Raw genomic sequence first — 14,576 nt, 5'->3', positions numbered from 1 at the left:
GATGATTTACGGATCTCCTCACCTAAATATCAGGGTGCAGTGAAGGGTAGGAGCTACTTACAGCGTTAATCCCACTCGCGCCTCACTTGGTCTTGCGAACATACAGTGGCGGCGATTGGGTTCTAAAACTGGGGGGGGGGGGGCAAGGACAATTCACTTTCCCTTGGTAGATAAGGTTTAGCATAGTGCAAGGCCAACAGTGACAAGAAGTGGGGGGCAACTGCCCTTCCACCCCTAATTGCTGCCACTGAGAACATGTATACACACACGGTGACTCACATACATATATTTGGACATGTAGGAACACTTCATGCTTCTTATATATTATATAATAAGTATTAAAAAAATATAATCTTCAATATTTTGCACTATACTGCAATATGAAACTATTATGAATAAATGTATTGTAAAGTGGAAAAATAAAATTACCAACATTAGTCTTGTCTGGTATTTGACATTTTTTCTTCAAATAACAAAAGAAAATTTTGGAGGAAAGTGATACAAGTTTTTAGGATAAAAATTGATGCTCTTTACCCCCACGATTGCACCCCTCCCACTGGTAAAATCTAATGAAGAGCTTTGCTGTTTGCACTTACCATAGCATACCGTTTCGTGGAGAAATCGCGGCGCTGTTCCATTCTCAGGGTACATAAATCGTGACAGAATGACCAACACCCTCCTGGCTTCCCATCGGACGAAGAAAAACGCAACTGAAAGATAGAAGAAACTGAATTTCAACAAAAGTTTAGTTACCAAACACTACGTGAAATTCTTTCACAACTCAGAAGGTGCATATTTATATAATTGTAATCAAATCAATCTGTGTTATTAGGGCCCGGATTTTGATGACCTAAAAATAACCGACATCAAAGCAATAAATGTAAGTTCCTGGCTAAAAATGAGTTAGTGAAACGTAATGCAATTACATTATTATTTTGGCAATTACGCAAAACAGACGAGAAAAAGACGTAAATCACGAAAAATGATCAAAAAATGACCTATAACTTAAAAAATAGAAAATATGACGAAACATGCACCATAAAATTCCCATTTTTATAACCAGAGCTTCATATTAAGTATTTTAATACTTAAGAACAATGCATACTACATAAGGGAAACAATATAAAGAAAATCCGAAGAGCGTTCTCATAATTATATGACAAGAATTGATCCTTATGTGGTCCTTGTTTCCGTACTCTATCTTCAGTTTTCAAAGAAAGGAATTGAAATTTATTATAATAAGGTCTTTTTATATATAGGGAAATGGTGGGTTATTTACCGCATAGTAACTGTCTGTAAAAGTAGAGACATCTATTATCCTTATCTATCCTTCTTGTATAGTCACGGACACTTCTGGGTTGTAGCGATCCAATTGAAAGTAAATGGAGTTATTACAATCCAGAAGTGTCCGTGACTGTACCACTAACATATGGTGTTATAATTTTGTCCGTTGCGTGCAAAAAAATGTCTCAATGCGCTACAAAAGCTTTCTTGTTAGACTGTTATGTAATAAATTGAATTTATCTTCCTTAGGTTAAAATTATGACTTGTGTGCTGACACTTACTGGAGATAATCTTGCAAATAATAATTTTAGCTTGTAAATTAACTATTGAATGGCGACATTTTTCATTTCATTATTATCGGTATTGTCGATAATGATAATAGCAGTATCGCCGATGTCGTTAACATCGAGGTCGATGTGTCGTGACAGAGTGGTTAGCAGAGTGTGCTAAGACGTAAGGGGTCCCGAGTTCGATACCCGGCCTGGGTATGGTTGTTCTTTGTCGGTGTCCCTTTATTAAATTCGGGACATTCTTATTCATTGGCTTTATTTTTCTTCGCTTTTGTGTCATGTGATGGATGATGTGATGAAATTGATGAATGGACACTCAGAAACATCAATGCCCTGGCCGGGATTGGAACTCGGGAGGAGTTACCTTATGTTAATCAACTCTTTCGCTGTGGAATTCTCTGGCACACAATATCCCTTGGCTGCGTAATTAAATTTGAAAATATATTTTTTTATATAAAAAAATAGTTTTCACAATTACATTGCATTATATATGAGAGAGAACTTACAAAAGTCATTCCTTGCACTGGAAAACCATTCTGTACTCCCTGCTGGTATGATATTTTGAAAAATTTTGAAATTTTGAAATTTTGAAAACAAACAACATTTTTTTGAAACAATAATTTTACAAACATTTTTTTAGAAACAATAATTTTACACAATTAAATTGCAAAATATGTTATAGAGAACTTACAAAAGTCAATCCTTGCATTCGAAAACCATTCTGTAGTCCCTGGTGGTATGATATTTTGAAAAATTTTGAAATTTTGAAAAAAAAAATTTTTTTTAGAAAGAATAATTTTACAAAATTACATTGCAAAATATGTTATAGAGAACTTGCAAAAGTCATTCCTTGCACTGGCAAACCATTCTGTAGTCCCTGGTGGTATGATATTTTTAAAAATTTTGAAATTCCCGCACATGGATCAATACTGTTTTGCACTCTGCTCCATGATGTTAGGGACGGCGGTACAAATTCTTCATCAGACACTACACAATCACTGTCACCACTCGAAGTCTCATAAAAACTGTCGCTATTATCGTCACAACTTAATTCACCTTCTGATTCTGAGTCGGCAAATAACAGTTGAGTAACATCATTATCAGACAAGTGTTGATGACTTGACGAAGCCATGTTGTTTACATTCGAACTTGCATTTGAAACTGACAAGTCAGAGCACTCTACGCTCGTATGTCAAAGAATTCTAAACGGAGGCGTAATTAGCGACATCATACGGATAAAAACAAAACTACAAGTTCAAATAGTTCAAAATACTATCAACAGATGTCAGAAGGCTACTAAAAGCGACGTACTTCGGAAATGCGACACCCGCAGCGAGTGAAAGTATGAACTCGCAATAATGCGACTTCCGCAGAGCAAGGCACCTGGCGTGCTGTGCATAAAAGCGACGACCGCAGCGAAAGTCAAACAAAATGTCAACCTCACTTCCACGTAATACACCCCGGTAACTGCTTTTTGCAGGCCAACGAGGCTCTGGCGTCTGAACCTATGGCCAGTATAATCCTTTGTAGGGCTGTGTGTGTGTTGTCCTGCGTTCTGTCCTTAGTGTCCTTTCCAGCCTCAGCTTCTAACCTCACTAAGGATATTTTAGTCTTTGCAGATAGTAAAATTTTAGTTCTTATTTAGTAGTGAATGAATGAATTCATTAGTTTTTTTTTTTAAAAAAATGAGCAAGGTAGTTTATTTTCCTTTAAGGGGTCTGCCCTCAATTTTGTTCTAGTTAAGGGATTTATCCCTATATAACGTGACGGGCCGAAATAGCCTATGTCAGTGGTTCCCAAAGTGCGCGCCGCGGCGACCTTGGCCTTACAGGGGCGCTTCAAAATGTTGCAATATATTCACTGAAATTCAATCAATCATATGATTGTTCCAAATACGTGCTTATTAAGGATTCCGTGAAATGAAAAAGTTAGGGAACCCCTGCCATATGTGCTGAAGTGCCCATAATGCATAAATCAATCAATCAACCTACATCAAATTCATCATATCATCTCTCATCCTCATCTTCGCTTTTAGCCAAAAGTGGCAGAAGAAACGAACTAAAATAAACCAAATCAATCAATCAATGATATCGTTTGCCATGGTCTTGTTCATGTAGGGCATTAGCTGCTAGTAGAGATGGAAACGCTGGCCTAAATCTTGGTTTAACGTCCATACATTCAGTGGCGAAGCGTGACATTTTTACGTAGTCATCGCAAGACTTGCCAAACGTCAGGGTCAAATTTTCAACCCGGGAAGGGGAAAGGGGAGGGGGTATTCCTACATTGATAATGATGATAACAGTGTTCGTACATGACGTGTGAAGTAGAGATGGCTAAATCTATTCTTAAAAATTAAAAATTGTTAAACTTCTCTCTCCGAAATTCGGATTGCTTCCGAAATCCGGGTAGTAGAATTTTTGAATCGAGATTTTTGAATTTTCCGGAATCCTGATATTTTTTTGCCGTCCCTGGTGTGAAATTAAGATATGTTAGGGAAAAGGTTATGTTTGAGTAAGTATGTCTATCACCTCGAGAACAAAAATCTTGATCAATCTTGTCATTTATAAGCATAGCAAACACAAAACAGTAGGAAGTACTTCGTGTTTTGTAAACCAAGAACATTTTTTCCCCAAAAAATCGATATTTGAACCGCAGGATCCATAAAAAATTAAAAGAAGAAATACTATGAAGAAAATAGAATGGATCCAGAACTGCATTTTTTCAGTTCTTTCTAGCACTACCACCGTTGCGAAATTTATGCTTTTGCTTACTTATATTTTTTTCTATGCACCATTACTTTCAACATGTATTCTGTGTAAGTTGCGTTGCGATGTCCTTCAATATGTTTTTCTTCTCTTAAAAAACAAGAGCGTTGCATGCTTTACAGTGCTGGACATTCTGAGAAGTTTCATCTTGATGTCACAGAAACCCTGCCCTGTTTGTAAACAAGGAGGCTGAAAAAAAAGGTCTCTCATGACCAGACCTTCAAAAGCGGGGGAAAAGCGGTCGAAGGACCTTGGATTCGCAGACCTGCTGCGATGAGCTGACACCATTGCACTCAACGGAAACGCAGCGGGACGGTTGGGTACGGGGGGAGGGGGTGTAGAACTGGGCTCTCCTTTCGATGCGCTAAACAGCAAATCTCTTGCGTATTTCTAGCTGTTTAATGGTGTTACTTGACTAATTTCCCTCAAATATGCGAATATTTTGGTTTATTTTTTCTTCTTCCCTAAAATATTTCAAAAGCAATATCTTTATTATTTTGCTTTGTCATCGCCGCATCTCCCGATGACCGGACGCCTCACCTCTGTTAGCATTGCATTAGAGCATTACAACATGGTCCAATATGGCTGAAAAAAATATTTTCACTGTCCTGTGCATTCTTGTTATAATCATGGACGTTAGGGATTTCTGTCGACATTTCCTTTCATATAACATTCCTTTATTTCTTAAATTCACTAAACCCTGTGACGCAACAGATCTTAAAGGCCAAGGCCTTCTAAGAGGCCCGAATGTCGCGGAGTAGTCACGTGCAGATTGTTGTGGCTAAGTTCAATGGCTTCTCTCACGGGCGCTAGAATCTCCAGTGTTAAGATTCAAACTGCCACTTTTTTCTCTTCAGTGTAGATCCAACACTCTCAAAGTTTGGAACCCGTGTATTGATGACATGACTTGACGGAATGGCTTCCCCGATGGCGTAGTGGTAACGTCGTCGCCTTGTAAACAAGAGGTCCCGGGTTCGATATCCTGTGGAGGCACCTAGCGGTGGGGATCCCTCTATGAAAACTGTAGGTCCAGTCCCGATTAGCCTATCTATGCATAAAGTTGACTTAATAGACAAAACTTGAAACCTCATAAAGTGAAGGAGGGAGATTGGAATGAACCCAAAACTCTTTTGGAAATTCAAGGTGAGCGATCGCATAACTGTCATTTTCGTGAAATGATTTGACATCAACAGTATGTTGTGCCCGAGTCGAGGACTCCATGGGGAATATATGCTTTAAGGGCAGGAGGAATAGTTTTGGGTCCAGCCAGACGCGAGGACCCTAAACTGCTCCTCCTTCAGTAACCGCGTCGAGCTCTGGAAAAAATATTTACGTGCACTAGATGGTCGTAGAAGCTTACTCTTATGGGAATATTATTTTAGTTGTTCGCTTTGGAATATCAAACCTCAGATGGCGCAGCAAGACATATCAACGGAAATAACTCACCTTGAAGATTTCAGTTGTCGAAGGAAAAGTCGAAACTCCCATTTCATTAGCCGTAACTTGAACTTGATTCTCTATAAGGAATACATGAGATTCTGTGAACACTTATTCATCATATATTTACAGTTTGTATCTCGCTTAATAATTAACTTAAAAAATCGCTTTCACTTGCAACATGGGGAGAAATTCATACTCTCTTATATATTCGGCGTTTTTCACAGTAGCAGTCCCCATTACGGACGATATTGAAGTAAATCCACAATGGTGCGAAACTGCCACTCTTCCCCTTAATGCGAGCTGCACTCGCCACCGAAGTTCACGGATTTGAATCCCAACGTCGGTATGGGTATTGTTCGTGACTATCCCTTCATCAATCTCACCTGATCGTCACTCCTTCTCACCGTCGCGGTTAGCCAAAGGTGGAAGTGACGTAAAATAACAAAAGTACAAATGCAAATTTGGCTTCAGTTATGACTAGATCGGATGTTAGATTTCTAACCTATTTTCTTCTTTGCAGGTAAACAGGAAATAAGTTATGTCAGCGTTTCATTAAAAAATTGCAACACATGACAAAGTTTTATTGTGCCTAAAATAACCTATTTTGCTTGTTATGTACCTAAACTAATCCTTTTTTTAAGGTTTTTACATTTTTTTTATGTTAAACATCATTTTTATGTCTATCAGAGGTATTCGGTTTGGTGCCGAAACAATTCAATGACTGGCGTGTTTGAAACATGTCTCCTGTCAATTTCCCTCGCTCCGTAATGTTTTTCAAAGCTCTAAAAAAAAAAAATGTCTGACGCTACGTCACTCTGCGGGCAGTGGCGGCGATTAGGTACTTCTTGCTCTGCTTGTACCTTTTTTATCATGTTTTTCCAAAAATCACGCATTGAAAGTGATGTAAATAAATTAAAATTTGGTAAGAAAATTAATATTTGATGGTTGTATATATACCAATTAAAAATTCTTGTAAAATTTTGTTTTTAATGATTGTACATAATCCGAATTTTTCAGGAATTTTTTTACAATTTTAAGGTTTTTAGAACCTTACCCTCGACTTGTAACAAAGGGGTCCCGGGTTCGATACTCGGTGGAAGCACAAAGCGGTTCGGATCCCAATTAAAACTGTAGGCCCAATCCCGGTTACGCTATCTGTGCATGAAATTGACATAGAAACACAAACGGCCGAGGAAGCCAGAACAGTATTGCCAATTCGCCCGATATGTGTCTGTGGATGTGCACATGTATACATATCGTAATTATAGGCCAATACATTTCCCTTCAGTATTTTGCTCATACTGAAAGTTTCGGTTTCTAAAGGAATTTATATGTAAGAAAACACGGACATTTTCGATTGCCAGCATAAATGAAAATCACAATGCAGATCTGCCCGGACTTACGTAACTTCCCAAGTCTTTTAGCCCGAAGCGTTATTGTGACATCTGTTCAGGAACCCACTTTTTTGCCACTGGCGAAAGTTCATTTACCCTTATGTTCCAACAGAACGCGGAACCCAATTCTTGAAAAAATACTGGTAATAATACGAATTCCTCGTGTGTGAACTGTGAAATCAGAACATAGATGGCCTATGTGTTGAGTTGAGTGACATTTCAAGATATAGGGCTAACAAGGTAATGGAAATGTTTGCCTTTCAGGGCATTTTCAACACGAAAATTCACAATTACATAGACCCCCGAGGGCTCCAGGACCCCTTCCACCTCTTCCTTTGCGAAGATAATAGCGTATCGAAAGTACTCTGCAAATACTGTATAAGGTGGTAAGTTCTCATATAACAACATGGAAAGCTCTTGAGTTAGTTCTTTAAAGTCCATTTTCTGCATATTAAGACTAATCAGGACCGGACCTATGGTTTAAAGCAGGGTCGCTGTGTCTCAATCGGGTATCGAACCCAGCGACACCTTGATTACAAGGCAGTCAGATATAAATTGGCCACCCAAAAAATCCTCTCGAAGTTAAAGTTGACGACCTTGCGTCGATCCTCACGTATTTTCAGGTATGCATGTGTGCGTGACACGCATAACCCGCTCTAATAACCGACTTCCACGAAGGTCTTCTTGTGCGTGTGTAGTCAGCCTTGTGCTTACGTTCGCTCTATAACCTTTCGCCTCTGTAACAGTTGCCAAACATACAAATTTATGTTTTTCTACAAGCATCACATTCTCTTTCGGCACAGGCCACTGACAAATAAAGCTGGACGTGGGCGCTGACGTATTGGGGGAAAGAGGAGGGGTGCAGTCATGGACGGTTTTGGTTGAAATTGTCTTGTTGTTGTTGCAACCCAGTCCGTGACTGTACAAGACTCACCCAATCGGATCCAACAGATGATACAATATTAATATAAAACTTAGTGAACTACCATTTCACTTCGAATGAATTAGGTTATTTTACGTCACCTTTCTGCCACTATTTATAATCGCAACGATGTGGATGAATGATGATAAGATGTAGGCGATGAAGGCACAATCACAAACACATATGGACGAAACAACAGACGGTTTGATTTGATTTGTGTTATTTAGCGTCCCTTTTCCGCCACTTTTGACTAACCGCGACAATGGGGATGAGAGATTTTATGATGAAATTGATGAAGGAACACTCACAAACAACACCCATGCCAAGGCTGGATAATCGAACCCGGGATTCCTACAGAGGATTATCCTGGCTGCAGGTCCAGGCGCCTGAACCTCGTTAGTCCGCAAACAGTCCAAAGTGGAAGAGAGGTTGGCATTTTGGTGTCCTGTAAAAGCATCACCCCCCTTATACACCAGAATTACTATTGTTTTGTGTTTTAATCAGGTGTTGTAAAGGTCCAGGAATTTTAAATAAATTCAGTTCCGACCCAGGAGAGAAAATCAGCAAGCGTAAATGGGTTCTGGACCGTAAAGAACCTTTTTATCTGGAAAGTATTTCAATTCGGTCCAGGAACCTTTTTTCCCCGATCAATTTAAATACGTTCCAGGAATCTTTTTTCTGGATGAATTTAATTACGGTCCGGGAACTTTTTTTCCGAACCAATTTAAATACGGTCCAGGAACCTTTTTTCAATGTAACAATACGCAACTTGGACCGAATTTAAATTGTGCGAGAAAAGAGGTTCCGGTCCTGCAGCGAAACCCAATAGAACCCATCGAATTTATGGGTTCCTGGACCCTTAACAACCATGGTTTAAGTCCAATATATGCACAGATTGTCTATTCGGGTCTAGACCAGGAGTTTAACGTTTGGGGGGTGGGGTACAACTTATTTTTAAAAGAATCAGTATCGTATTTTGTCATCTTTCGTGTATTTGACGTTAATTTTAAGGAAATCTAAGGTTCAAGGGAGTAAACCTCACACCCCACTTGCCACGACAATGAGGACTGCTGCAAGAAAGGTGGCAGCAGGTCGCCCATTAAAGGCAAGTAAATATCGCTAGTATCGGGTAAAATATGAGAAAGCTGAATTGTGACCGGACGTATAATCATGATACGAAGTCATTTCCGAAAAAGCCCCCTTGCTTCACTCTTCTAATGAACATTCACATGCAATCCCTTTCGCTCTCATGTCTTAGAAACAACGCACACAAAATCATGAATTATATATTATTTTATCAGATTACTTGTAGGGGTGTGGTATATTTTCCTGTTAGCGTTTACCATATCTGGTGCAATTCTTTAATCTTTTTTTTTTTGTTTGTAATTTCGATAAAAACTAGGAAAAATGTTAAAATTTCGATTGAATTTTTGAAAAATTTTGCCAATAATTTTCTATTGGAAGCTTTCCCAGGGTGGATTTGTCACTAGGCTATCCTAGGATATAGCCTAGGGGCCACAAGCCTAGAGAGGGCAGCAGAAAAATGTTACCCTGAAGGGGCAGAAGTTACAAAGACCAACGACTATTTAAATTCCTTAATATTGTGATAACAACAAAATAAAACAATATGTAATGTCCTTTTACTTGCTTATTTCATGGAATAAGGTAGAAGTAATAAGTTTATAGCGTTCAAATATCTTCTTACATTATAACTCTATTTTCATTATTATATTTCAACCGTCTGTATGGCAGACTATAGTCGACTCGCTAGCTTCGTTAACGACAAGCCGCTTTGGAGTCCACGGAGCGCGCCCATCAGCTGCAACAAAGCACAGTGTTGCCACACATCTACTCTCCACATCTACTCTACGCCATCCTGTCCCTCCCCCCGCACTTGAACCTTCCCACGGTGTCCACATTGAAGTTGCAAAGTACGGCAACAGCTTATCCGCAGTCATGTGACATACTCCACGTGGCGTAGACAAGCAGAATGACAGCTGCGTCCATTGGCTGAAGGTTGAGTGTGATTGGACGAAAACAACTCGCCCACTGTTTAACCCCACCCACGTTCGTGGCGGCGGCTTTCTTCAGTTCTTAGACGTTAACGAAGTAATCGCGTCTACTATAAAGGAATCCGTGTGAGGTCACGTAACAGTGCTCGAATACAAACAATTGTTCCTTGTAGAAATGTTTATACACGCACATTGAATACCAACAGTTGATCCAAGTTTTATGAATATGATTCAGTTGTGTTTATATTTTAAAGTTTACAAGTGTCATTAATACAGAGCATGCAATTAGAGGAAGTGAAATAACATGGTGACAAAGCTGTTTTATAATGTCGGCAGGCCGCAAAACAAAGGATATCATAGGGGGCCCACATTTTATAAATCCCCCATCCCCTGAGGTTTCCCAAACTGTATAATTTTACTATTTTATTTTGAAAAATGTGTTTTTAAGGAGGTGTATCGAAGTAATCTACTTCTGTCAAACCAAAGAAGTCGGTTACCACTATACGTCTTGTCCAGTCTTACGCCGGGCACTTTACATGTCGGCGAGGGAAGTGGGGAGGGGAGAAGCGACCAATCCAGCGCGATAAGAGAAGCAGCAGCCTGTTGAACGAGGTGCGCGTAGTACTTCCTCCCGCCACGTCTCATCTCTCGGCGCCACCGCTGTTGTCTGGTTGGTTTGCGGCGTATTCCCTACTCCCCACTTCCCTTGCCAGCATCTTCAGCGTCCGCCGAAAGAGTATACAAGAACTATAGCAAACGTGACACGCACGACCTTCAAACCTATAAGAGTTAACTTGTAGAACTCCTATGGTGATCTGTCCTTTATATTCTGAGCATTACGTCATGACCGCATCGTGTGTTTTTCGGTGCAATGTTTCAGTAAAGGAAAAACTTCCTCTGCTCCTATGTGACCTTGCATTCTGGTTATGAAACACACGGAGGACAACACGAATTCAGACGGTCCAACGTACTCAGTGGGTTAAGCATAAGTTCATACCCGCCACCATGATGAGGTGGCGCCCCTGTCACTGCTGGGAATTTTTGCATTTTGTTTCCCAGAACGAATAAATTGACTCCTTAATGATAGGTGTTGGTTTTTAACAGGCCCAGAATGGAGGAAGAATGACGCACAAAGACGAAAAACTTTTTACGAATCAAATTTTAATGACAACTTTTACCACCTTCCTAGAATTTTTCAGGATCTAGGTGTCCCATTTCTATTGCCTGTCACTGTACCTAGAAAGCAGCTATGTGATATTCGCTTTTACAATTTCAGTCCCCCCCTCCCCGTCCGAAAAAAATCCTGCTTGCGCTAGTGGCTCCAGGTACATCCCCCTGATTAATATCCTGGATACGTCACTGATTGAGATAAGAAGTAGCCAATAGGACACACAGCATTGAGGTGAAATTACTAACGTCATAGAAAAAAGTGATCCACAAATCCAAGATGGCGTAATTCGTGTGCCAATCGAACACGTGGTATTTTACAGACACAAAAACTTTCTGCGTGATGGTTCACTTACCGACTGTGGCCGATTTTCTATTGCCACGTGCCGACTGCATTCGTGAAGTTGTATTCACTGTTGCACACTGACCTCTTACTTTTAGTGCTAAGTGTTCATTATTTTCTTTTACGGCTAGTGGCGAAGCGTGACATTTTTACGTAGTCATCGCAACATTTGCCAAACGTCAGGGTCGATCTTTTAGCGGAGGGAGAGGGGGGGGGGGTAAACGCCAAGGTCACTGCCAATTCAATGTAAAAGCTCATACCACAGACCTTACGACTACAAAGGACATAATTCTATCCCATACAATGAGAATTATTAAATATGATTGAAAGTGAAATGCAAACACCTCAATTGTTGTTTTGATAAAGAGAAGCAGATTTCATATCGTTCAATATGTGCTTTTTCTCTTAAGAAGTGAAAATAGCAGACATTCGCAGTGGTGTGCCCAGGATTTTCGAAGGGGGGAGGGTACATGTACTTTTTAGTAGTCATTCCTCAATTCCTCATTTTGCCATCTTTTCCTGCCTGTCGCGATCTCTTTTTTCTTTTTTAAGAATATTGAGCCTAAGCAGGGATTATGACCCTCACCAACCCCTCCTTGAGTACGCCACTGGACACGCGGAATAATCTTGATTGCTACAGAGAAACCCTGCCGTGGCTGTAAACACGGCGATGGGGGCTAAAAAAAGGGCCTGTTCGGCTGTTCTCGGCACCGCCAGAGACCAGAGCGATTCGCACCATTTCTGCGATGAGCTGAGGCTTCTAAGACCATTGCCTTCAATTGGAAACTTGACGGGAGGGTTCGGCGCGAGGAGTAGTACTCGGCCCTCATTACGAAGCGCTAAGATTAGCGAATCTCTTGCGTATTTCGGACTGTTTTATGCTGTCGCTTGGCTTAATTCGCACAAATATGCGAGTACTCTGACTTATTATTTTTACTTCTTCTCTAAAATACTTAAAATGCATTATTTTTATTATCTTGCTTGGTCATCGCCGCATCTCCCGATGACCGGACGCTTCGCCTCTGCTTACGGCCTTTTATTTCACTAGTAAAGTGGGTCTCTATGGACGTGATGAGTTGTTGCATTCAGGTAACCAATGATATTGAATGTTTTGGTCACGTGATTTTTAGAGACCTTTCTGAACTCTCAAGTTGTAATGCCTCGTGCAATTTTTGTGACATTCTTAACATTCTTACCTTTACTCTCTAACAACAGTGAAAACTATAGCGTTTTCATTCTCAATTGCATAACTGTCTCAAGCAAACTCAGTTTAATGCAATAGATTTTCTAAAGTTATTTGGCTTAAATTAAATATTTTCTACTTTCTCTTCTCAGGTAATCTTCGTTGAAATTTGCTTGAACCTTACATCTTTTTTCTTCATCAAGAAATTTTGATTCTGCGGCATCTCTTGCCTTCCTCAAGCAATTTGTTTAAAATTTTGTTAAACTTTTTGTTGCTTTAAAGCTATCTTGAAACAGTTAAAAGTTGCATAGGCACGCACAGGGTAGGTCTAGGAGGTGGGGACACTTATCCTCTCCTCTACCTAAAATATAGAAAATTGTTTATACTTTTTCGTACATTTCATTCCCTTTCCTTTTTTATCTCTTTCTTTGTCTAAATTTTTGCCCTCCTTTCTATTCATGGTATGGAAACAGCATCATGCCTGCTCAGAAGGCAACAGTGTGCATGTATCACTATTTATGCACATGATATTATTGAAATAACAAAATCAAGAGCATTTCAATGTGTAGGCTTGCAGCATGTATGGGAGAGGATAGAAAAATTTACAGAAACCTTGTTGAGAAACCAAGTGGTAAAGACCTATACACGACGATTAGATGGCAATACAACAACAACAACAACAACAAAATAAATAAATAAATAAATAAAGGAGCAACCCCCCAGCCCCGAAGCACCCCGCTTCCATCCGCATACATTCGAGGGTATGCGCTTAAAAGTCCTTTCATTAAACCAGGACGTCATTTGCTCCGAATTTACCGGTTTCCTCGTTTATTTTTATTATTTATTTTATTTATTTATCTCTTGTTTACAATATGAAGAACTACATATATCATAAAAATAAAAAAAAACTACTTCTTCTTCCTGTTAAGCGTCGGAGTCCTTTAGCCATCTGCTAAAACTCTTCGTATCTTGTGCCATTCTCTTAACTTCCATTAGTGTCTTCCCTCTTTTAGTGACCATCTCTGACAGGTATTGTTCCCATTCTATCCGAGGTATTCCTCTTCCTCTCCTTCCTTCCGGTCTGGCTTCCATTACTTGTTTCAGTTTTCTTTCTTCTCCCATTCTCACGACATGGCTATACCAGCACAGTGTTCTTCTCTCTATTACCTCTTCAATTTATTCTGCTTGTAGCTGTTCCCTGATTTTAGTGATCCTAATTCTATCTCGTCTGGTTTTTCCTACGACTCTTCTGAGGTATTTCATCTGTTAATCTACTTTTGTGCTTATTTTGGAGCGTTAAACTTTCTATGCCATAGAGCATTTTTGGTATAATTATTGTCTTATAAATACTTAATTTAGTATTTTCTTGTACCTCCTTTTCCCCTACTATTGATTGATTGATTTAATTTATTTCACTTCGCGTTTTGTGCCTCTTGGCTAATTTGCGAAGATGGGGATGAGTCATGAAATGATGAAATTGATGAATGGACATTCACAAACAACCAAGCCCGAGCGGGATTCGAACCCGGGACCCCTGGCGTTGCAGCGCGATGTGCTAACCACTCAGCCACAGGGTCCGGCTTTCCCTACTATTGTACTAGTTATTTGGTAATATATTTTATTTGTTTATAGAACCCTGCTATATATTTCTCCTTCAACTTCTTCATGGAAGAAAAACAAAATGGAAAAATAATTTCATACATTTGGGTTGGTAATACAACATTAATGATTAGACGTGCTTTGGCACCCACAGCAGGCCGTATTTTTCACCCATGA

At 39.7% G+C, this 14,576-nt stretch overlaps 1 protein-coding gene across 3 annotated transcripts in view; it reads right to left on the bottom strand.

Annotated features, from left to right (window-relative positions):
• Positions 1–14,576, bottom strand: part of LOC145996373 (inactive pancreatic lipase-related protein 1-like) — a 102,536-nt gene that overhangs the window by 54,862 nt on the left and 33,098 nt on the right. For all 3 annotated transcript variants that reach the window (XM_083132809.1, XM_083132810.1, XM_083132805.1), the window contains one exon: positions 597–710. In XM_083132809.1, coding sequence (XP_082988935.1) covers positions 597–651 — 55 coding nt within the window. In that variant the 5' untranslated portion in view covers positions 652–710. The remainder of the gene's footprint in view (positions 1–596; positions 711–14,576) is intronic.

Source organism: Lepisma saccharinum, chromosome 1 (assembly GCF_977018435.1).
Source record: "Lepisma saccharinum chromosome 1, izLepSacc3.1, whole genome shotgun sequence".
Taxonomy (NCBI): domain Eukaryota; kingdom Metazoa; phylum Arthropoda; class Insecta; order Zygentoma; family Lepismatidae; genus Lepisma; species Lepisma saccharinum.
Note: the sequence above shows the minus strand (reverse complement) of the source record. Positions and strands in the feature narration are given on the sequence as shown.